Raw genomic sequence first — 26,306 nt, forward strand, 5'->3', positions numbered from 1 at the left:
AGTCTCACACATTAGAAGCAGCATGTGTCACTTTTTATAACCCTATGAAGCTTTTATGCACATTAAAAAGCACATTAGCATCTTCCTGGAGCTCACTCATAGCCTTCATAGCAGAATTTTGTACTGCCATCTGACAAACCTGTATTCAGTCCAAGACTATGGTCTTTTCCATCTGCCAAGGGCTGAAAGTGTACTGAGAAAGAAAGCTGAATCCTTGAAACTTCCCACCACAGTAAAGAAGGAAATTTAACATGGCTCCAAGGAAGACCCATTAAGACTTCATCAAACATTCATCAAAAAGACAATCATAACTAGACTTTATAGGCTGGAATGCTACTAAAAGAAAAGCAAATAAAACAATTCTGATGGTTTCCATCAAGACAGATAGAATCCCCACAAAGAGAAGAAAAATGTTATTTTAGTGAATGTAGCTACATATAAAAGAGGGAAAAAAAATCCTAAGATTTTAATACTATCACACGTAATATTAAAATGTACTTCCATGGTAATTTCTTAATATCTAGGAGTCATTCTATCATAAATAAAACCCCTATGAAAGTTCTCTGGTTTAAATGTTCATACAGTGTTTACATTTTTTTTCTTTTATCCAGTCAAAGCTAGATTAGATTACCTGTAATTGATTTTTAAGTATTTGTTCAATCTAATTTGTAGAAAAAAATTGAAGATAGACCAAAGATATCAACAGCTGCTTATAAATAAGAGAACAATAAAAAATCATGAGTTGTAAAATCTAACACAACACAAAACCATAATACTCTACAACAATGATGGCCGCCATGAATTTCTTTTGATACAATTCCTGCTTGTTAATATTAAGTATATTGCCAGTATGATTAATCCACATACATAACACACAAAAGCATCTTCAAGAAACAAATTTCTATAGTATGAGTAATTTAGATCGAGTCAGATGCAGGAAGATTAGTTTTTCTTATGCTTTTTTCACTTACATTGCTTCATGAAAGAGTTTTGTTAAATAAAATGTAAAGAAATAGGTTTTTTTACTCAGAAAAGGTGGCAGGGACAAATACACTCAAAGGTGTTAATGTTAAACTCTTTCAGGTCCTGGAAGTTTTTCAGGATGATAAGGATGATCACAGGTGGAGTGGAAAGCGAGAAAATTACAATTACAATAATTAAAACTTAATTATTTCAGTGGTTTGGAGTAGTAAGTAAAGGAATCCTGCTTCTCTCGTGCAGATGGAGAAGTCCTCTGCAAGATAGGCACATGGTAACATATCTGGAAATTGTCCTAATATAGGTTTGGAAGGTGAATTATACAGAGGTAATAGACTTCTTAAACCCTTAACGATTACCATATTTATTAGTTGTGTGATAACCTGAGGTCTATAATGGAGCACTGTATGGACAAGTGAAGAAAAGCACAGTCAGTTGGTCTGTCTGGAGGGAAGACCTGAAACTAGAGTAAGTAACATAATAATAGGAATTCAAGGACATTTTTTGGCTTTTCGCCAGCACTTATCAAAAGTTTTCCAAATAAAGCAGCTTTAACAGCTGCTTGTATATGAGGTTTTAAGACTACACTCTCTACACTTGTTTTTGCTCTCAGAAGCCAAGAAAATGAATTAGGCAGTCAGTGAGAATTCAGACAACTGTATAATTTTAATTAAATCCTTTGGTAAAGCTAGTGATTATTTTATCCTAATAAAAGGTTTTAAAGTTTTAGAAAAAATTAATAGGTTCCTGAACAATAGGTGTGGAAAAGTTGGAGACTAAATCAATCCACAAGCTAGGAGTTAAAGGGATTTTAGTCCTACCTTAAATGAAAATCTTAGTGCAGCTTCACCTACACAGTTTCAATTGAAAGCTTTAGTGATACAGGTGTCCAGTGTACATATTAACCCACATGAATGCTACTGATTTGCTTTAAAGTCATGGCAATACAAGAAACACAAACCTGCTGGTAGTATGTAATCCTAGTACATAGTGGTTTTGTGTCATAGATAGATATATTTAGAAAATGATTACTATGAATATGACTACCAAACATTCTTATCTTTAATTTGGTTTGGAGAGCTTAAAAGAGAAGCTGATAGAGCTTTGACTTGTGAATGGCTGATCTGTAAATGTCTTGATGTTCTTAGAAATAATTTGAGTGTTCTTCCAGCATGTCACATAGTTTATTCTTCTGCACTAAATTTCTTACTGTGATCCTAAAGAGGTATATTACAGAATCATAGAATGGTTTGGGTTGAAAGGGACCTTAAAAGCTATCTGATTCCAACCATCTGACATGGGCTGGGACACCTCCCACCAGACCAGGTTGCTCAAAGCCCCATCCAGCCTGGCCTTGAGCACCTCCAAGGAGGGAGCATCCACAGCTTCTCTGGGCAAACTGCTCCAGTGCCTCACCACCCTCATAGTAAAGAATTTCCTCCTAATATCTAATCTAAAGTTTAAAACCATTTTTAATCTTTAGTTTAAAACCATTACTCCTCATCCTATCACCATACTCCCTGACAAAGAGTCCCTCCCCAGCTTTCCTGCAGACCCCCCTTAGATACTGGAAGGCTGCAATGAGGTCTCCCTGGAGCCTTCTCTTCTCCAGGCTGAACAATCCCAGCAGCTCTCTCCACCTGAAAGAGTATCTAGAGAGAGAGGATAGAAAAATCAAGAAATTTCCTATTTATATGAATATGGTGCATAGTTATGAGTATGTTTAGGATTTATTACTTCAAAAAAAAAGCTGGATGAAAAGATGCTGCTAAAGAAAACATCAGGAGGGGCAAAAGAATGACAGAGTCACTGAGAGGATAATGGTGAACCTAAACTTTGTGGAATGTTCCCCCCTCATGGTCAAGCTGAGGAGACAGACATACACACAGCCTCCAGAGGATCTGAAATATTAAAAAAAATAAAAATAAAAAGGAGAGAGAGGGAGAGAGAGAGAGGAAGAGAGAGAGAGAGAGAGAGAGAGAGAGAGAGAGAGAGAATGACCACATTTATCATAGTGCCTAAGAACCTAGTAATACTGTTTTCCTTTTTCTGGGGACATGCACATCTTCAAAAAGCATTTTTACCTGCCCAAGGTCTACGTTGTCTTCTACAGACATCTGTCTCTTACTGCAAAAGGAATAAGGGTGCCTGGAGTTGTACTAAACTACTTCAGCTAGTGGGACAATAGACCTTTCTATGCTTTGAAATTTGGTCAAAATGGACTAGATAGCAAAGAAAAAGAACTAGAAACAAAAGAAGTGGAAACTCCTGAAAGAGCTTCTCCTGCCTCCAGATAAACAAGCACAAATATGAAAGCAGACCTCAGTTCTTTTCACCACCCTGTTCATAGGTCTGAAGGTCTATTTTGCTGTTAAAACAAACAAACAAACAAACAAACAACAACAACAACAACAACAAACTTGGAAGGAAAGAGTACATTAAGGTAAACAAGATTCAGGCCTATCATGCTAATGCAGCTGAGAAGCAAGGGCCTACAGTTCTATCCAAAGGACAGAAAGCCAGAAGTGCCCTCAAGGGACAAAAAGTTGTATGAGACTACAGAGTGCTTTATACCCATAACGTAGCACAGTTTCTGTAGAGGTTGTTTACATTGTCAAGTGTATCTGTACTCAAGAGTGCTAAATGCTGAGCTGGTACAAACCATTGTGGCTTTTCAGCTTGTAAATGAGCAATGCCATTACACAGCTGGCTGTCTGGATGCCATAAAAGTTCTACTTTTCACTGAATGTAAATGTTCTATCTCAAAGTTGCAGCAGGTCTGCCTTCCACTTCTGGTCCTGTTTTCTTCATGGTGAATTCAGCCCATCCTCTAAATAAACGTCCCCATAAACAGATGTTAAATTAACTTATGAGCAGAGTTGAAGTAGAGGAGATGCTCATCCACGCCAGGAAAAGAAAGCAGAAAACTATAGCATAAATATATAAAATTACCGGTGAATTTGTTAGGAGACAGTAATGGTTCAAAATGCATTGTCTTACTGTCTGCTGACCTGTTAAGTGCTTCTTCCTCTTATGAAAAATTATCACAAGGAACTAAAGGGTATCCCATAATATCACAAAATGTTGAAATCTCACAATGCATTTCTCAGGTTGAGTGCAGAATTGCTTCATTTAGATACAGATCTGTCTTATTCAATTACCAGTGAAGACTACAAAGCATTTTAGTAATGCTATATGTCAATTTAGCTTGCTGAGATATCGTAATTGGCTCCTTTTTAACTTCAGTGATGTCAGGAAAAGATGTGCTTAGCAGTCGTAAGTATATATGCCTTGGCACCACTAAATATCTAGCTGGTTCTGAGACTGCACGTATCTGCAGAAGATTCAATGTTGATATATAATACCTGTTTTTGATGTGCTGGGGAGAACCAAGACACTTGAAGCTTCCATTCACCATAATAGCAAGCCGTGTGCAAAGGGCTTCACATTCCTCCATACTACAAAACATGGTGGAGAAAAGAAAAAGGGATTAAATGAAGTCAAGTGAAAACAGAGAACACTATTTATACCTACCTTTAATTAAAATTGAAGTAATCTGGACAGCTGCAAAAATAGGTACAACAAAATCTTTGGCTTTAAAGGCAATGGTTGAAATTGTAGCCCTCATTCGTTCATACCAAAAATAATTACCACATGACAGCTAGAAAAGAGCCTCAAAACTGAGTTTATGGTTTTAGTCCATATCTAATTTGACCAATCTAGTTATGATACAAAGGTTTTATTACTACAGCCACACAGCTGGCAGGCAGTCACAGAAACACCACTGAATGTAATATGTTTGTGGTCATTTTAAGCAAAAGGATGGAGGGAGAAAAATTAAGTTTGCTCAGCTCGCCTCTTGCATAATATATCTCCTTAAAAAGGACAGTTACCCTTAGCCTGACTGCAGGACAGAAGAAGATGCAGTACACTATAGTCCAAACAGAAAAAAAAAAAAAAAAAAAAAAAAAAAAAAGCATGTTATAAAAAAGCATGTTACAAAAAAATTTGTAACATTTGTTAAAAAAATTGTTACAAAAAAAGCATGCTATGTATGACTGCTTCAGATGATAAAGAATAACTTTGACTTGTAAAGCTTAGGGCAGATATGCTGCCTTTCTACATATTACACAGAATTATGTGAGCATTTCTTCCAAAGCATTGCTTCAGACAGGACATCAGTCAGGACACATTCATCAAAGAGCTGACTTCTCAAAGAGAAGTCAAAGTTGTTTGATGTTCTTGCAATTCACTGTGCTTACTTCCCCATCGCCTCTGAGAAAGTTAAAAAGTCTTCTTGAATGCCTCAGCCATATAGCAGTCCAAATTATAGTATTTACCGAGTGAGCAGGGAGATTAAGTACCCTCCTAGGAATAATTTTCTTAAAATGGGACAGGAATAGGGTGAGAACTGCCAAACCACAAGCCACTATGTTTGAGAGAGATGGTGAGACAGCTAATGCATTTTCCCACAAAGCAGGAAGTTAGCTGAGTCATTTTGGCATGCAGTATGTCATAATGCTCCTCTTGGCATAACAATTCCCAGTTGGGACAAAATAACACAAATTTAGGCCTGTATGGACTGTCAATACAACCATATTCCTCTCCTGCCTCAAAACAAAAGTTGCACATTTTCTCTGAAAATGAAGTAAATAGGTCTCAAATGCCAATCTTTACACAGGAAACCATCTCTATACCTCGGTGCATTTACTTGCTGATATGCATAAAGATTCATTTCATAAGAAGGAATATTTTACTTATGAAGTAGCCTTCAAGAGAATATTCTCAAATAAATCTCCAATGGCCTTCAGCAAATCGTATAAAATAATTTCTCCTTCATCCAACCTGCCACAACAATGTCTGATTAATTAGAAATGAGATGTGTACACTATCACTGTACTTATAACTGTTTCAGCCAGAAGTCAGTAATTTGTGGAGCTAAATGAGCAATTAGTTACAATTTATTTGATGGATTTATTTATTTATTTATTCTGTTCACAGCATATTAATAATGAGACCACACATCTCTTCTGTTTAGCCCGTGTTTGACAACAGAGGGTTCTTACTATGGACTGGAAAGTTAAAGCAAACTTTACTGACGATGACTTAATTTACACTGTGTAACTTCTGTTCCCTAATAAGTGAGCTGGTAAACACTTGGGGATCAAATACAGGTATGTGCTTTTGAAGATTCAGTTTCAATAAACAATATTCTTGAAACTTTTGACTGCATTTTTTTCAGCAATAATGTCACATGTACATGTACAGGGACAACAAATAAAGATTTTTAGAACATATGAAAAATTTAGCATCTAGCAAACCTATAAGGAAGTTTTGCTACATTCTCTTATTGATTTATTTACTTTTCAAATTTCATTTGGCCAAAACATTGTGTTGCTGTTTTGATTAATCATTTTTTGTCCTTTCTGGGCATGTGTTCATGACCTTCAATCGAAGACATTTTATATATAATTATACTGACTATACTGTATTCCCTAGGGGAACAAGTAATTTATTCCATTCTACTACAGACATTACAAAACAGTTCTGATGTTTTCCCCAATAAAATGATGCTCCAATAACCATATCAAAGAATTGACAAGATAGATACTTCCAAGAAGACAGGGTCAATCCTTCCATTTCCAGCAGTGGATACAGAGAATAGCTGATGTATCTGTCTTTAGCATACTACAGCATTCTCCTTCAATATGCTCGTGCAAAACAAAATCATTAATAAAATCAGAAAAGTGCTTTCCACTCCTGTGTTTCTAAGGATTTGTAAAGTGGGCAACTGCAAAAGGATAACTTGTGTTCCGAACAAGAGATGCTGCAACATTGAATTGAAAGAGCTTAGAAAAGGGAAGATTCACTGCATCATCTTTCTGTCTGTAGCCTCCTTAAGCCACAATCTAATCCTTGAAAAATGAATATGGAAAATATTTATGATTTATGTATGTTCAACTTTCATGAGCAGGAAGGAGTTGCTAAAGAATACCTAAAAGAGTCAATATGAGTGAAAAAAGAGTGAATATGCCTTCAGAATATTCTCCTCTGCCCTCAGTTAACAGCAAGTGAGGAAGGAGAATAGGAATACGCTTGCTGCTGTAATAAGGGTCACACCTGTGGGATGTCAGCACAGCTGCACAGCCATCCTGAACTTCCTTCAGAATGGTTTTCCAAAGGTAGCGTTTAGAGCAAGGATCCATCCCGGAACTGGGCTCATCCTATGGGAAAAATGAAAATAATGATACAGCAGCACACGAAAAAGACAGCAGACTTCCAGCCCCGTATGGACAGAATTCACAGTAACAGTACATATTTGTCTCATTTTAAAAACCACGGTTTGGGGAGATAACTGAAAAGACACCCTGATCATTTTTTTTTTGTGTGTTAGCACATTTAACTTCATTCCTATATTTATAAAACACTTTTTTAATTCAAAAAAAAAAATATATATATATATATGTGTGTGTATATATGTATATATATACATGTATATATTCTATAGGAGAGACTTGCAGGTTTTTTCTCACACTCTGCAAGGTTTGCGTTTGTGTCTGTCCCCCTACATGCACAGCTGCCATGAGCACAAACAAGTGCTAAAGGACTTGTGCTAACTCACAGCTGCTTGCTACTGCTCACCCCATACCAGGCATGGACAGTATGTTTGGACCCTACATCTTCCAGCTGTTACTCCTGGAGTCCCTTTAGAAAACTCCCACCCATGATGGAAAGAATCCACAGAATTAAATAATAACCCAATCAGTGCTTCCCAGTGCAAACTACCTGGCTTTTCCTGTTTCCAACTCAGATGGCTTCCATGGAGAAAGAAGCAAAGCTACAAAGAGTACATTTCCCCTTCCTATATAATCCTGCTGTCCTCAGTAGATCAAATTTTGACCTCTTCTACTCATAGAAACATAAAGAATGATATTGCCAAAAACAATAATTTTAATTTTAATACTGTACAATTCCATGAGGGCTATCAGCATCCTCATGACATATCAAATTAGGATGGCATGGGCTTGGCCTATGCAGCAAGGACTCCTACCTGAAAATTGTAAGCAGAGTTATCAAGAAACAAAGCAAACAAAGCATCCTGCCTGATGCTGATTGTGGTGCTTAGCTACCAACAACAGAGGTGAAAAGGAATTTGGTTCAGCCTCTTAACTGTAGAGGGGCAACAAAACAAAAATAAAAAGCAGTAAAACTGAAAATAAAATATTATAATAATAATTATAATAAAAAATAAAGCTATCACCTAAATTAATAGCTACAATCCTGGATGCAAGCTGGAAATAGATACAGTAGTTTACATTGGTGCTTTTGCTTCTCAGACAAAAAAAAAAAAAAAAAAAAAGAGAGATTTTTTTAAAATACTGAGCAGCTCCCTTAAAATCGGATACCTTTTTTAAAACCAATCAAATCTTTTAAAGTTTTTGACATGTTTATACATTTCTTTCCTTTTTTTCATTACATATGCAATAGCATCTGCCCTGAAGGTATGGCTACTTGCAGTAGCAAGCTGTCATAAAAACATTAAAAAACAGTTGGAGCATTTTCTAAGATCAGGAAAAAAGCACTGAATTAAGATTATCTGCTTTTACTAACTGAACCAGCGTCAGTTTAAGCATAAAATGTAAATAAAATAATTCAACTCAGAAGTGAGTCAACATTATGAAGCTAGAAGAAACAAAATATGTCTCATTTTCAGAACATACAGAGCTTTGGAAATATAAAGCCTATAAAGCCAACACCAATTTTATATTTTTCTACTTAGTCTGTGATCTATGACTGGAAGTACTATTTGCCCTCTCAACTGTGGAGGACAAATCACATCCTCCTGACAATTCTGAAAGGCTGATTCAACCATTGAACTGGTTGAGATCTTCCCACCCAAGGTTGAAGGAAGAGTGGTCTCATCTTCTCTAGTGAAAAAAAAAATATGTGGTGATGAGAAAAAGAATATAGTACAAAATTCCCATAGCTTTGTAATTCCGTGATCTTCAATACAAAAGACATTGTTTGTGCTGAAAAGGCCAGTTTCAGGCCTAAATGAATGGTAAAATGCGGGCACCAAGACAACACATAATTCAATTTAACACCATTCAGGATTATTAGTTTGATTAGTGAATCCAATAAAAACATAAAAACCGGACAATTTATGAAGCATGATGAAGCAAGAAATATGAAAATCCTCAAAAAGACAGGTAATTAGTAATGCCAGCACCAAATTACTCACTAAAATCAGAATCTTCCTTCTTAAGACGGCCAGTAGAACTGTTCATACATATTTTTCTCATGTTATATACAAAGTAAAGAATATATACATCATTAATGTATTTTACAGCATTTTTTTTTCTTTTCTACATAAAGAAATCTTAAAATAAGTTATTTATCTATTTGGGTCCTGGGACGCTATAACTGCATTTGTACTTGTTTAGGGTCCTTTTTCCTTGCCCATCCCATTGACCCAAGGAAAAGAAGAAAAAAGAAAAAAGGAAAAACAACATCAAATTATGATTTGGAAGCACTGGTGAATAAAATTAAATGTTCATACGGCAAAGCAAACAGGACAGTTGTTCATTTGTGTATCAATTACTTCTTGACTGACCAGAAAACTACCTGATTGTTATTAAAGCAACACACAAGACGAGGAAATTCAATGTATTTATCATGTTTCCATAGTAGCCGCGGTACTGCCTCTACTCACCAGTAAAAGTATTTGGGGTTTACCGACTAAAGCCACAGCAGTAGAGAGCTTTCTCTTTGTGCCAGCACTGTATGTTCTCACCAGTTTGTCAACATGGGCATTGAGATGTAACCGGTTGACAAGGTCCTCTGCTACCTGCAGTTTAGAAATTTGAAAGTCAACAAAGACAAGCCAAATAAGGTAGGCATTTAAATACACTGTTCATGAAGATTAAAAGTAAGCATACAAGTTATTTCCTCACTTACCCCCATTTGCTGCATATTATTACTTCTGAATCATAGAGGTGCACAAAAAGCTACTTTGGGACCCTTTTCCTCCACACAAAGAATAAGGATATTCTTATATAGAAAATTTGGCTCTGTCATTCCTTGTAATTCCTTGTGTCATTTACATTCACTTTGGTTTGGTAGCTCAATGATCTAAAATGTTCCTCATTTTACTTAGTTCTCCAGTATTCACCTGATCAAACACCTCAGTGACAGAAATTCAGGAAATAAAATTCTACATCAACCACAAAAATGGAAATGGCAGAAAAGAAAGTCATGGATCAAATATTTAGAGTTTCTTAAAGACAAAAGATCATTTAGGATTAAATTAGCAGACCTTTGAAATAAAGGGGAAGGGCAAATTAGACCCAGCTCTTGGGTGTAATATTGTGCTTAAATAAGTATTTGTGATCCACACTGGTCATGCACAAGAGTGCAGCAGGAGACAATGCTTACAACCTCTATGGCCTTTCTTCTCTACCAATTAGAGACAATCCTAACGTACAAGGCTACCTCAAATACTGCTGCTAAAGAACTTTAAATGTACTAAGAGCCTTTTTCCACCTATAGCAACTAGACCATCCAAAGAGACCTCATGCAAAAACATGTAGGACTCTTCTACTCAGCACTAACAGACACCCTACAAAACACTATGTCTTTAGCAGCATGCTGCTGGGTGGCTCTATCATCAACAGGTGATAAAATTTGCACTACAGCCAATCTACCTTTGTGCTAGATGTAGCACAACCAGGGGATTCTTGTAACAAGTAGTTGCATGATGCTCTAACTCATGTCTCAGATCCAACACCAGAGCATCCACTACAGTATTATGCGTTATTTTTGCTTCCGCTGTGCTACCTTCAGCAAAAAGCAAACATTGGGAAGGATTTGTCAGATCAGATTGACTGTGTTGAGTTAATTTAGAAAATCCAACAGAAAACAATATATCAATCAACAATATTATGAATATTCACTATCTATTTCAAATAAACTGCCATAAACAACCATTTTCATGAGAACTTTATGCAATTTCCTTAGGAGACGATACTCAAGATATTCATGACTGTTCTAGCAAACTTTTCAGTAATACGCATAAAAATAAAAGACATCTCCAAGTACTTTGTAGGCAGGAATAATGCTGCAGCGGTACGAATCTGGAATGCTCTAGCATAGACACTGGCACTGGTATTCCAAAGTCACTTGTGTTCTGTGTACCTTATTGTATAACCTGAGAGCAGTGGATGTTCTCAGACAAAACCTGCATTCAAAAACGTTGTTCTGGCTACATTAAATGAAGAAAGTTTAAGAAAAAGAAAAAATAAAAACAACAACAAAACATTAATCAACAACTATAAAACCATCCACAAACAATTTTATACTGAAAAGTTCACATCTTCTTCTGTTTCAGAGGTAATTCATAGTGTTTTGCTTTCCTTTAGATACTATTGCTGTATACCAGTACAAGTGCTGCAAACTCAAATATTCTGTGGCTTTAGAAACAGTTGAAAGCCTAAGCTTAATTATAAGATATAATAGCAGAGAGTCTTTTGTTTTTGTTGTGTTTTTTTGGTTTGGTTTGTGTTTTTGTTGTTGTTTTATCTTTCAAACATAGGTCTTATACACTCAAGCAACCTGTAAAATAAATACCTCTAAAGCACATGGTAAATTGCTTATCCACTCTACTAAACTGATTTAATGTTGCTACGACTGGAAATGCATGCGTGTTAGTGATGAGATGATTATCCTCCTACAAATCACAGAATCATAGGATATTCCGAATTGGAAGGGAGTCACAAGGATCATTGAGTCCAACTCCTGGGTCCTCAAAGGATCACACAAAAAATCAGACCACGTGTCTGACAGCATTGGCCAAATGCTTCTTGAATGCCAGCAGGCTCGGTGCTGTGACCACTGCCCTGGGGAGCCTGTCCCAGTGCCTGACCACCTTCTGGGTGCAGAACCTTTTCCTTTCACTCAGCCTGAACCACTCCTGTCGCAGCTTCAAGATGTTTCCTCAGGTCCTATTGCGTGTCACCAGAGAAAAGAGATCAGCGCCTGCCCCTCCATTCCCCCTTGTGAAGAAGCTGTAAGACTGCGATAAGGTCTCCTCTCAGTCTCCTCTGCTCTGGGCTGAACAAACCAAGTGACATCAGCCACTCCTCATATATCTTGCCCTCCAGAGCCTTCACCATTCTATGGATTCTATGATTCTAAAGTGACCTCAATGATAATGAAAATGTCATCTGAATGAAAGTAGATATATTATACATTAGATATAGTGTGGAAGAGCCTGCACATCTTAATTATAACTTCATTTATCTGTATAACCAGTGGTGTCTTCTGGTTTGCATCATAGTGTACCATAAAGTAAAAATGAAAATCCCTCTTAAATGACTTTAAGTGAAATCCAGAATTGGACATGTGACAAATCTTCAGATACACACAATTATGCGAGACATTTACAATTCTAATGGTTTCCTTCCTTTAGTGAATATGAGATATATACACAATCACCTTCTCTCCCTCCCTGTCCTATTCATCATGATGTTCTATTTCTGGTTTCAATTACTTTCAGCAGTGAAGAGCGAGGAGATACATGAGGAGATACATCAATTTATATAGCAAGTTGGTAATATTGAGGCCAAATGAAAAGACGCAGTTATACGCAAATATATATTTTGTGAGTGCATTTGAACCATAAAGATGTTTTACATCTACTCATGCCTGTAGTTGTGAATTTAATCTTTCCTCCCTTTCTCTTCCCCCCATCCAGATAACAGAATTTATATCTTTAAGCTAAAAATTTCCCTATTTTTCAACATTCCTTAAACTGATTTATTTTCCCTATCCAAGTCTAATATCTAAAGAAAAAGTTCTTTTTTTTTTTTTTTTCCAAATTAATTTAATAGTCCCCCCAACTTTGGAATACTCATTGGAATAAGTCCTTGAATCTGTAAAATCATGTACAGACCCATGTGGAAGCAGTTCTTGAAGAGTTGCTGCCTGGGGGCAGCCCTCGCAGGATCAGCTTGGGAATGGCATCCCATAGGAGGGACCCCACATGGAGCAGGGGCGGGGAGTGTGACTGTGAAGGAGAAGGGGAGACGAAGCTGACAGAAGCTGACCACAGCCCCCATTCCCCACTCCCTTGCACCACTTGGGGAGAGGAGGTGGAAGAGGGTGGATAGGGGGAGGGTGGTTTTAGTTTGCTTTTAGTTTCTCACTTCTCTAGTCTTTTAGTGACAAGCAATAAATGACATTAATCTCCCTAGGTTAAGTCTGTTTTGCCTGTGGCAGTAATTGGTGAACCATCTCCTTACCTCAACCCTTGAGCCTTTTCTATTGTATTTTCTCCACCTCTTTCTCTGAGAAAGTGGTTGTGGTGGAGTTCTGCTGTCCAGCTGGGTAAAACCACCACAGCAAGGTAACTTGAACTTTTGCACACATCTTAATTTTTCTAAGAGTAAAGATTAAAGTAGGCATTGTGCCATCTATCGACCAGGAAACCAAGAGGTACATTTACTTCTCTCAAAAGCAGTAAATGATATTAATATGATATTAAAATGATATTAATTATGTAACCCACAATGCTAATTATTTTCCACTGTCCTCCAGAGTTACCACTAATAGTAAAACATTAAGTAGTACTGAGAGTGATCAGCTAGTATGTCTTCCAGAAAAAAATGGATTGAGTCAGAGAGGCCTCAGTCTATTAGAAGTCTAGAAATGTAGCGTAGCTATCCTGAGTTGAAAGGCTGTAAGCATCAGCTTATTAATTTTTCATAATTCTGAAAAAATAAACATAACGTGCAACTCTTTGTTATTTTATTGTGAACAAAACCATCAAAAACCAAACCCGACTGAAAATACTAAAAGTGTGTCAGACCTAACAGAAATAATAAGCATAAGATGAATTCTAGAGTCACTTGAAAAAGTTATACAGTCCCCAAAAAAAAGTTGTTCTATCTGTCAGGTTCTGAGTAAATTTGAATGCCATATAGATTAAATATCCTAAGTAACAATCAAGCATCAAATCCATGCAAAATGGTATTTATTCTGCTTCAGAATAAACCCAAAATTTTTATATTTTTTCCATTAGGAAAGTGTATCTCATGGTCAAAGTTCTCAGGGAATATAGTTCTTTATCCCAGATAATAAAACTGTACACTCTAATTCTGCTTGGAGTCTTAAAAAAAAAGCATGAAAGATTTGTGGATGCAAAGAGTAACTGCTTTTACAAGTTCCTGTTTCCAGCAGCGCTAGAATAGAGCACATAAGCAAGTCAATGAGGCTCCAGAGTCAGTGCAAAAATCTTCCTGGAGAGTGAACTTAAAAAGAAATCACATTGGCACAGTAAGAAGTTGCCTCTGAAAGCGTGGTGAAGCTTGTTTTGAGATCTCCAATGCATAAGTTTTAATGCAAATGGGATGTGTCAATTAATGCTGTATTGGTATTTGACTTTTTTTTTTTTTTTTTTTTTTTTTTTAACAAATTGTATGCAGTCTTCTGGAACAAACTGAGATGCCGAAACTTGATATATTAAAGAAATAAAAATAACTATTAAAATACTATGTTAAACCAGCATATGTCTAAATAGTCCACAAGCTCTACTTCCAACTTACCAGTTTTTAGAAAAATAATAAAGTTTCAGAGCAGCTTTAGGAAGTAAAGTAAAACTTCATGTTCCATGAAACTTAACATCGATAGCAAATGACCCGTTTTCCTCCTCCTTTCCCATTCAGTTAATTACTGTTTTGGAACATTAAGTGCACTCAACTTTATGTCAGGCACTTAACTCCTGCCGTTGATAAATCTGTCTAGCAAAAGGATTTGATCTTTGAAGTTAGTGCTTCAGTAGATTTCTTCAGTAGCAAGGCATCCAGTAACTCACCTGCCCACTTGCTAATTTATTTAAAAACTAAACAAATGTATGTTGCTTTCTGCATAGTAATCAAAACCATGTACTCCCTAGAATACGCACGTGTGTGTGCGTGCGTGCACTAATATCAACACTCACATGTAAGCATTCAGAGGCAAGCTTGGAACACCATATCATAGGTAGGAGGGAATGAGAAAATAGCAGCTTACATTTCCATACAGTTGTTGTTCCAAAGCATTCTCAGCCTTATTTTCTTTATAAGCAACTAAAATACACAGTTTCACCAAGCACCAGCCATTTCTGGGTTGAAGCACAGCAGCTGTTCAGCACTTCACAGCAATGCCACACTGCTGGAAGGGCCCACTGACAAAAACATTTGTTTTCCTCTGAGATAGCTGCACTTCAGTTGTTGATGAAGGTAAACTGGAGTAGCTAAGTAATATTTGCAGGAGGCCTTTGATGCCTTGATTGCAAGCATATGGCAACAAAGTCTGCTCTGTCATCTATGTAGACCAAAAACAATGACAGCTGAAAGGAAGAATGGTCTCTGTATCACAGATGTGATACTAAGGCACAAGAAGCAGCACCTAGATCATCTAAGGTTCAGGATAGTCAGAAGATTGACAGTTATCGTCCCTCAGTGCACCACAGTACCATAACTCATCTCTAAACAACAAATAATTTATTTTAATCCACTTGAAGCAAGAACAGTATGTGAGTTACTACTCCTCTTGAGGAACTGTTCCCCATATGGTTTTGAGAGCGTCCATTGGAGTATCTGTGTACTGATTACCCAGAGAATAGATTGAGTTGAATACAAAGTGGAAGCTCTTAGGTACAGAAATTATTCATCAATACTTCTGCATTTGCAAGGGGTTTTATGAATGCCAGATATTTCAAAGAGCGAGCAAAATTCTTATTTTAGAGGAGGTATAGGAAGTCAGGTTATCCTTGTGGCTCCTCACCAAATGCAGACAGGTGATAGCAATTACAGTGGTGTTCATTTACATATGCACATGCAGAGAGACCCCCTGCAGGCACAGCATAGAAAGCTGTTGGTATCATCCTGCTCATTGCAATCTGGAAAATTTCCCAGACACCTGAGATGAGTTCAGTACCACATGGGACAGGTTATTTACAAAATTCAGATCCTTGTGGCACACCACAAATCTATCTCAATTCTCAAGGCTCCACACCAGCTTCTGATCCTGCTCCTTAGGCTGTCTGGAGACAGCCTAACTGCCTCCAGAGCAGCTGCTGCTGGAAACCTACATCATAGGCTCATTGCTACTCCATTCCTTTCTGATGGTCACCATCTGCCTCACTTTATGTGCTATTCAGTCTATACACAAAGGGAGATTGTTTCCTCTATGCTCCAGGGTGCACTTTCTGAGAGCAACATGTATGTATAAGACCTCGAGTCTGTGAATTTAGTGAGTCCCCTGAAATTTATTTAAGACTAAGTACTTCTATCATTCAAGTGCTTTTCTGAACCTCACACTCTTCTTAAGATGTCTTAAAAACTGCTTCATTTATAGCGCATGGTGTACCATTTGGACATATGGGTTATAATATACTGTACTTTCTTCTGAAAATTATTAAATAAAAAAAAAAAGCTTAAAAGCCATGTTTACAGCGCTTTAAAGAAAACTGCTGTGTAATTAAACAATCAAACTTTGATTCCATTTTAAATTGCACTGAGGACCAATAGTATTCAATAACTTCTGTAAGAGGTAAGAATATTTACTAGCATCGTTTTGAATGACTACACCGCTCTAGGACAGAAGCCAGAATCTGTTGCCACCTATGTTTCTTTTAAAGCATCATGATAACAAATGCTAGTTATGATAGGCTTTTAGCCCAATTGTTAGATCTGCCACTTAATGGAAAAAAACACATAATTATAGTTGAGGAGGCTAGTACATTAACAATTAGCCCTTAATATGTTTCCTTTAGATCAAAGGAAACAAATTCATGTTTGTAGTATTCTGCCAGTACTCTGAAGCAAAAACTACCGATGTTGAGTTAAGATCAGCAAACAACTAAGTAAAAGACTGCAGCGTGATTTCTAAGAACACTGCAAGAAGTATACTGTTAAAACAATAAGCTAATGTCCAGCCAGGGTCTATTAAGGAGATAGCCCAGGAGAAGGTGCAAAGACTTGTAAGAATCTTTCATATCCCCTAACCTCTGATCCAGCAACACCCAACTGATTAGCTTAAGGAAACATTCAAACTATTACCTGCCCTGATGCTATTAGTGGGATAAGATAGCAGTTATTTTAGAATATTCAGTGTTCCATTGCTGGAGACAGACCTTTTTCTCAAATAGTACCTAGCTGCTGGGGGAAAAGCTGCAAAGAAGCAAGAAGGCAGACTCAATACACAGACAAGGAATTGACAATAAACCACTTGGTGAACCCTGAGGCAATAACCGAGAAGGCGGTAGGTAGGTAGCTAAGTAGGGAGGTAGAAAAGGGATTTCAGTTACACACAGTTTTGTTTCTAGGAAAAGGGAAAGGAAGACAGACAGCCTTGTGGAAGTTACAAGGACAATCTGGGATACCATACAGACCAAAAAGTTATGTGGTACCAATCTATACAGCACAAATGAACTTGATTTCATACCACACTTCAGTTTTCACTTGTAAATAGAGATGCACAAGAGACTGAACTGCTTAAGAATAGGCCATATCAGAAATTTACATCAGTGGAGATGGAAATAAATAAATAAATAAATTTTATACTATTACCATTTAGTATGTGATTTCTAGTATGGGTTGACTGACGAGGCTCTTTAAAGATTCAAAGGAAAAAAAAAAAAAAAAAAAAAGGAGAGAGAGGGAGAGAGCTATTTGTTGCTCAGAACAGCCACATCTGTATCAGTGACATTCCCAGGTATTGTAATAGCCTTTGCTAGTAAGTTTAGTAAGTTGTTAAACTATTTCCTGACACAGGTTTGGCCTCTTCTCCTCAGACAAATCCAGGAATATTTTAGGGACTGCTCCCAGCAGGCAATTTGAATGCAGCCACTGCCTTGTGAAGGTTAAGGCTTTTACCAGCAGAGTGCTGACAGCTGCCACTTGGCCTCGGCACCCAGATGCTTATTTTCTTTAAATAGAAATTCAACAGATTTCAATTTCTTTCAAGTTTAATTCCATCTCTGAAGAAAAGGTGCATGACCTGGCACATTTGGTGTTCCTTCCCAGTCCTCTACATGTGGCAATGAAGGTATTGAATCATTCATAAATTTCATTTCCTTTAGAATCTGTGTATCTCAGATTGTGTTTGCATATTTCACTATCCTCAGTGAAGTTACTGTGTTTGAACTAGCACTGGACAGAAAAAAAAATACTTTTTAGATAAATTAACATGACAAAAAACCTTATTACAAACACTGTTAAGATGAAATACTGGATATTATCACATGTAAAAAAAAAAGCACCCTTCTTTCATAAACTCCACTGCCCAACCTGGCTGCAGCTCCACCTGCAGATCTGTTCATACCTTACAGATATGTTGTTTTGGAATTCCACGCAGTATGCAGTAATAATAAAGATGCTCCCAACCCGTTAAAAGTTCATCCAGGGCATCATGCTGTGGACAATAGCCGATAAGAATGCCTTCAGAGTTAGCAGACAGTATATCCAATTCAGATCTGCTTAAAAGAAAAAAAAAATGTAAAAAACACAGCCCCGGTTTTCACCCTTGTGATACAGAGTCTTCAAGACAAGTACACATCTCTTACTCTTTTGGTAAATGAGTTTGACTCTCTTCACTGTCACCACTTAACATGGTACCACCCATACTCAATGCAAGCTTTTTGTCCCTTTCTCTGAGATATGCGCTGCCACCCATGCTTTACTGCTCCAAATGTACATGGATGAACAAACACAGGAGGACAGATCTATGAGAACTAATTCTTACCAGGTTTACCTCCCCTATACATTTAGTAGACCCTGCTCTGGGGGGATATACTTCAAAACCATGCAGTGTTCATCACATTCAATATTAGAGGGGCATTAGTCTCGAAAGAGAGAGCAAAACATTGCTGTGTATTCTTTACATTCTGTATACATGCATGCATGCATTGTCTAAACAACAAAAGCCAGAAAACCAAAGCCTATTAAAGACTAGGAAGTTTAAAGACAATACAGGTAAAAATATAAAGTGATTCTGATTTCAGAGACTTTGGCCATCTCTTCATAGCTGTATGGCATTACTTGAAATTGCATTCATTGCTAAGAAGCAAGCTTGATTGCAAGGGTGTCTCATTACCCATAATGGCACTAAATCTATCCTATTTATTCCAACATCTAATCCAACATTCAATGATGCTGATTTACATTTACAAAAAAGACCTGTCAAAACTAAGCTACTTAATTAAAAAGAGAAAAATTTAGTTTTGAAAAAAGTTTTTAAAAGGTTCTGCATTACAGAATGGCTTACCCCTTAGTGGTTTTCTATGTTTCTGGTTAAGACAACTAAATATATGATTATTAATTTAGACGCAATGTAAATGCATTAAATGGAGGATCTACTAATATCAGCACCAGTGAAAATAGAAATATGTATCTCCTGTTTCTTAACAACATTCAGGAGTCTGGAGAAAAAGAAAATACAAACTCTACATTTTACTTGATGAATCACAACATCAAAATATTTTAATCTTTTCAAAAGATAAGTTATCGTAATTACGATGAACCTTGCTGGACACTAATTAGAATGGGCTTTTGCTCTTAATGGCAAAGATATAAAATTTTAGTACCTTGGTAGGTTTGGATAGTGCCAAGGCAGTTAACTGCCTGTAGATATCTCCCTAGGTAAAGACTTAGAAAAAAAAAGGGGGGGGGGAAGGGGAAGGAGGGAAGAGGATGCTAGAAGTGCACTCTGTCATTAAATCTATATCTACTTAAAGATTATCTTAAATAACGTATATACAGATTTTTTCCCAACCCAGTTTCTAGACATACCTAAATCAAATTAAACAAGTTTTAAGGTCATATTTACCATAAGCTATGGACTGAATAATGTTGATCTTATTACATGATCTGACAGAAGCTGTGTATTCTTTATTTAACAAAATCTAACATTGTGAAACTATCTACAGTGAAATGCTGTCAAGATGCTGCTGAATAGAGAGTGATGTGCATAAGGTTTGCTATACTAGGAAGATTCAGGCAAGCTAACAAGGCTTCTTTTTCTTACAGGTACTCTCCTTGGAGTCTGGGTTTTTAGTTACATGCCAAGTTCAATCACAAGAGAACAAATCACACTCAGGGGTAAATTCAGGGACATTTACTCAGCATGAACTCTCTATCTGGATAGATACATATAGCTTAGAAAGGATCCATACCACGAAGAACAAAAAATAAGTATGCATGGCTGCGAAATATAACAGACACCTGATGTCCTTAAGCTAGAACTTGATTAGACCATAGTTACTCAGCTTGCATTGGATAATAAAAACACTTCTGTGTCCACAGTGCTAATTGCACAGATACAATTTTAGTGTTGTGCTTCCTATGAAGCATACACAGCCTTAGATGAACAAGATCCCACCCAGCAACCTTTAGCTTTCATAAAGAAAGAATGGAGTGAGAATACATCATTTAATATTCTTACTCAGCTTGGTCCTTATCTTGCATCTACATCCATTAGTGCTGACCTTGAACACATAAAGCGTTCCCATTAGTAAAGAAATTCTAATGTATCCACTAATGAACTCACGGACCTATCTGTCATAAAGCAGAAAGAAATCTGAATAGAATTTAACAACAACAACAAAAAAAGCCATATGTGGATTCTAGCTTTTTATTGAAATATTTTTGATATATATATTAGAATGCCTACTCTTTCCACAGCAATAATACTGAGTAGATGTCCAAAACAAAAGTGTTGGAGATCAAAATTGAGTTTTGTTTAGCCAACATAACTTTTCTGTGAATACTAGAATAAGAGATGAAAAAAAGCCACAGCATAATCTTTAATTACAGAACATATTTTAGGATAGACGCCTTTATCTCAGGAAATTAATTTTCCTTGGAATTCAGTTAATCTCTCAAACCTCATTTTCATGTGCTTAATGAACTTTTCAAGAAGTTACAGCATGATACCCCAAACCCTTTTCACTAAGTGATATAGTGTAAATGCTTTTTTTTTTTAAAAAAAAAAAAACTCTGATGATATTCAGTACATTAATTATATCTTTCTTTAACAAACATCATGCATGATATTATCAGAATACAATAAGAAACATACATTTTTATATTTTCTGAAATATAGATTAGCATGCAGCAAAATAACAAACTTTTTCTCAGCCTAGAGAAAAGCAAGCCTTTGTTTTCTGCCCTATTATTATCAACATGCTAGCATTTCTCATTAGACCACTGATGTAAACAACATGAGAGACGGCAGGGGAAAGATTTTAAAAATGAAGAGAGAAAGCACATATAACTACAGATTCCAACCTTTCTGTGCCTTTCTGTCCATAGTACAGTAGACACAATGAATACCAGTGTATTTTCTAAAAACTATAGGATAGATAACAGACTTTTACACAAATAAAAGGATTTCTGTATCATTATAAAAATATTTAGGAATGGTTATCTTCAGACTCTTAGTTATTTTGGTCTGACCTAGTTCAGGCATGGAACATAAGCTCTCATCTTCCTAGTGAAGATTCATTTTTGGATTGTATTGTTATGCTCAGTCAATACTTTCACTTACTATTTAATTTTTTGTGTAAAGTGGAACAGCTGCAACAAATGAAACCAGCAGAATGTATCCAGAATATTTTATATGTTAAATAAAAATTTAAAGGTGAAAAACTAAATTGCTAGTACACTTCTTGAAAAGGTCAGCAGACTCTACGGCATCCTTGAGAAAAATAGTACAGAGTAGCACTTGAAACCTTGAAAATATTGCATTCTTTCCTTTTCTATATGCTTTTGTCTCCATTTATACGGTAAGAATTATGATAACTTCACTTAAATCATCCTGAAAAAAAAAAATAATCCAAGACTTCAGGAGGCTTCCATAAATTTGGAATGCTCATCTTACAAAGTTTTGTACTAATGATGAAGGAAACTTGCCAGCCTTGCAAGGCAATTTTAGCAAACTAAACTCAGAGTGGATGAAACCTTCACTTAAATGTATTCCTTCACTGATCGTTTTAACGTATTTAACCGATCCATTTCTTTTGTGTGTTGCAGTACCCCTGAAATCTGATTCCAGTCTGGAAAGCTACCCTGGAGTGGCATGGGCCACTCCAGTTAGAAAGCTTTTGCTGGCACTGAAGAGAGAACAAAACATTTGAATATATGTGAAGAATCTCAAACAAAACCTGTCGCTTTCTGCCACGTGAACCGGACTTACATCTTCCAGAAGGCTGGGTTGGTTGTTGCTGAGACTGAATTTCCTTCTCGTTTATTACAGTGGTTACCAACAATATTGCTTAGGCAGCTGTAGGTTGACATTCAAAGGTACGACCTCAATTTCAGCACAACTTAGCGCCCCCAATATCAGCCTTTTGGCTGTTTATGAAAAAATGTTTCACTGTTGACTCTGCTGTGCACTTTGGTTCATTTTTGTGTGCTTTTTCTGTGGTGTTTGAATGTAGTTAAAATAAAGGCAATGATATATGTGGTACTTACAATGGCTTCTGCAGAGAGATAAATTCCAATAATTAGTCAAAATGAAATATAAATTTACAAATTGCAAAAGTAGTTAGACATTCCATTGTACTCATAACTGCACATTCAATTCAGTGCATACTAATGCTCAATTAACATTATAAAAAATCAAGGTTAAAATATAATTAATGTAACTAAAGCTTAGTTATAATTAAACTAATTATACTGATATACAGTGTAACAACAGCTTTCTCAGCCATTATATTGATGCAAATTTATTCTGCCTTTCAAGTAAAGCTATTTGAATTACATTTTAAATTATTTATCAAGCTGAATATCATAACTATCAAGAGTCCAAGTTGTAGCTCTATAGAAATATTTTATTTTCCCCTCTTTGGAAAGCAGTTCTTTGGTCCTATGACTTTGTAGTCCAACAGCTGAGATGACTGACTTTCAAATCAAATAGTATGGGGGGTTGCTGTCATGGAGGATCTCTATACAGAAGAGAGAAATTCATGGTATATAAATTAATTATATAAGGAACACTGCCAAATGCTTTAGGACACTTATGAACAAGTTTAGGTTCACCGCAACTACTTCTTCCTCTATGCACCCCCACTACAACCAAGACTTGAACTTAAAAGTGAATATATTCAGCAAACCACAGTGGAGAAAACTGCAAAATAGTTTGAGTCAAAAAGGCAAACAAAACACTAAACACTAGTCGTGTTATTTTACACTGATCTTGACATGACACTTAAAAGGATTTTGACACATTCTCTTCCCAGCTGTCTTTAGCCCTTATCAGTTGAGGGAGGCTTTACAACAATTATTGCAGGAGGCTTGGGTACAAACTTGCAAAGGGGAAGAAAACTAACAGTGGCCAATGTACACTTAAAGAGTGGAACAGATATGCAGTATCTGCTGATGTATTAGTCCAGAAGTGATTCAAAGACTAGGAGGGCTCACTTTGATGGGGTTCACTGTGTTCTCCTTTCTTTTACTACTTTGGTAAGTGTCAGCTTTTCAGAGTACATATATAATACAGATACTATTTCTTCAAGCTATTTGACAAAAGCAGTAGCTATGAAAATGCTTATGGATATCCACAATAGCTTTCAAATAGGCAGCTCCTGGTGACAATCTGGTCATAGCAGTAAAGCTAAGGATATACTACTCTGACTCCATTTGCACCCTTAAAGAGGAGCACATACACTACAGAGAATACAAAAGAAGTGCCATGCAGTCAATCAACTGTCATATTTGTTTAAGCTTGACAACTCCTTTGCCTAGACATTGCTCAAAAGTCAGTCTCCTGATGTCTTATAGTACCATTCTTGATAAATAAAGGCAAGTAAATTTTATTAAAAGATTTTCTTTTTCCCTTTTTTGCTTTTAATATTTCTGACCTTCACTAGAGGGACTGCTGATACTTCAGTGTCAATATTTCACTTCCACGTTTTCCTTTGCCACTTTTTAAACCACTTTGAGGGGTTGGAAATATCCCTAACATAGAGACACTTTCTCTATACGATATTATTTTTATGTTTCATCTGGACAGATATGTCACTGATAATGGCAATGTTAATAAGGTACATAAAATAATAAAAAAGGCAAAATCCCCTATGAATAGCATTTTGCTATTACCTTCACAAGACTGTCTGTGGTTAGTGATAAATTCCTATTATTTCTGTTACTAAGAGTATCTTTATGAGGTCACAGTTACAACCAGAATGGGATTGCAAAGGTTAGATGTTGCCTGAAAGACTTTTCTCCACAAGAATATGAATTTTTTTAAAAAAGTAGTTCCTTGGTAGACTGCTTAGCTTGTATACTATAAATGTGCATTCCCCACGTAAATGCTAAGATACATCAAAGTTAGGAACATACTCTGCTTAAAATATCTACTTGATTTGTAATGTATCAAAAAGAAAAAGTTTAAAGACATCAGAAGCCTTCCCTTCCCCAAAAGAATGTCCCCATCAAAGAGAATGCCAAGAAACTTTCATGTGCAGAAGAGATGAAGCTGGAAAGCTGGATCTAGTATTTAATATAAATTTCTTCTTAATAACACCCAGTCTTACAAATCTGAGAGATAGCTTTAACACATTTTATTAAGCTTTTGTTACAATACCAAAAAAAAAAAAAAAAAAAAAAAAAAAAGTTTTCTTAGGAATAAGCTCATTTTTTGTGGCTCTAAACTTTCAACAAACAATTCAGAGGCCAACAAATCTTTTGGAAGTACTTGAAGGTATTGTGAATCTAATTTTGTGCCTTTTTAAAAAGGCAGCTCTAGACCCGAAGTACATTTTACAATTTTCTTTGAGAGTCTAGCTGGATTTCCCTGAACATGACTTGATCATCATTGTATGAGGAGCACACCTCTCTCTACACAACCCCAGACACCTCCAAGATATTTTAGGCTGAAGGTCCAAAAATTCTGCTTTGCAATTCAACATGCACTTTTGGAAAGCTGATCTGCCATTTCTAGTCCTATGTCCAAAGGTGCAAATGCTGTCCTGTTAAATTCAGGTCTGATTTCAGTGCAGCTGTCTCAACGAGACACTTCTGACTTTTTCATATATTCTGTGAAACTATTACAATAATAATCAGGAATTTTTTTATTCATTTATTTATGTATTTATTTATTTTTGTAATATCCAGGAACTTTCAAGAACAGTTTATTCAATGAAATAGATCCTGTTATGAATTAAGGATTTTTAACCCACCTAAAACCCCTTGGGCACCTGATACACAAACCAGATAGGGCTATGTTCTCCAACTATTTACATTTTTGTGTTTATTGACATACATAATTATATATCAGTAGCAAATCAATCCTTAGAGAGGAAAGATGAAAGTTGCAGTTGTCTTCCTGATGTGAAATGCACATATTCCTTACAGAACATATTGCATAGCATAGCAAGTTAAAAGAACAGAAGTATTTCCATCGTAGTGACGTTTCTTGGTTTTGCCTCAAATACTGATTTAAGTGTTGAAGCCAACGATATGGGACTCAAGCACACTCATTTCACTTCTAACAATTGTTCCCAGAAGTTGCAACTAACAAAGATGTAATTAACAATTTAAAGACACCCGAAACTAGAAAATATTCAGGACACTCACACATATATCAACTGTTACACAAAATATTTTACATTTCTTTCTTTTTTTCCTCCTGTTTGAGAATTTGGTATTTGTCCTTATAAGCAGGATAAACAAGACTGCTGCTCAGGACATAAAATAGTTATACCTGAAACTGAAGTAAGGAACATCAAATCTTATCACAAGCATCTTTGTATCTTCTCACTAGACTACAGAAAATGGCAATTTAACTGATTCAGAGATCATAATCTTTTTTTTTGTTGTTGTTGTTTTAAGATTATAAATCAATTCTATTCAGAAAAAAAATATATTCTGCTTTGCATGAGAATTTTTAGCAGTAGTTCAAGTGTTGTGGAAGGGTTCTTCAGACCTGCTGTGGTTAGAATCCTATCTAAGAGTCAACAGTTTTGTCCACTACTAATTTACAGTATCACAGCAACACAGTGCATCTTGATTTGCTTTATATCAGTTGACAAAATATGAAGCAAGCAACAAAATCAGGAATGACACAAATCTCTACTCCCAGCCTCAAACTTGTTTGTTTCCCCGGGGCTAGCTATTGTGTAACTGCAGCTCCTGCTTGAGGTTGCCACCTTTATAATATTAGAATAATATAATATAAATATAATATTAGAATAAGTGAGTGTAAGTTTTGAAAACACAGAAATGCTTTACATTCACTTATAGACTTCTGTCTTCAACCATGCAAGAAACATCAGAATGCCTAAGGTG

The 26,306-nt window shown here is 36.2% G+C and overlaps 1 protein-coding gene across 11 annotated transcripts in view; it reads right to left on the reverse strand.

Moving 5' to 3' along the window:
* Nucleotides 1-26,306, reverse strand: part of ABCA13 (ATP binding cassette subfamily A member 13) — a 189,818-nt gene that overhangs the window by 11,765 nt on the left and 151,747 nt on the right. For 10 of the 11 annotated variants that reach the window (XR_011807700.1, XM_072034942.1, XM_072034941.1 and 7 more), the window contains 4 exons: nucleotides 18,343-18,496; nucleotides 9,692-9,826; nucleotides 7,099-7,202; nucleotides 4,344-4,436 (listed from right to left, as the gene is read on the reverse strand). Coding sequence is in view for 10 of the 11 variants with exons in the window: in XM_072034942.1 (XP_071891043.1) it covers nucleotides 4,344-4,436; nucleotides 7,099-7,202; nucleotides 9,692-9,826; nucleotides 18,343-18,496 (486 nt within the window). In the remaining variant the exon portion in view is untranslated. The remainder of the gene's footprint in view (nucleotides 1-4,343; nucleotides 4,437-7,098; nucleotides 7,203-9,691; nucleotides 9,827-18,342; nucleotides 18,497-26,306) is intronic. The other variant, XM_038175130.2, reaches the window with a different exon arrangement.

This window comes from Anas platyrhynchos, chromosome 2 (genome assembly GCF_047663525.1).
Source record: "Anas platyrhynchos isolate ZD024472 breed Pekin duck chromosome 2, IASCAAS_PekinDuck_T2T, whole genome shotgun sequence".
NCBI lineage: Eukaryota > Metazoa > Chordata > Aves > Anseriformes > Anatidae > Anas > Anas platyrhynchos.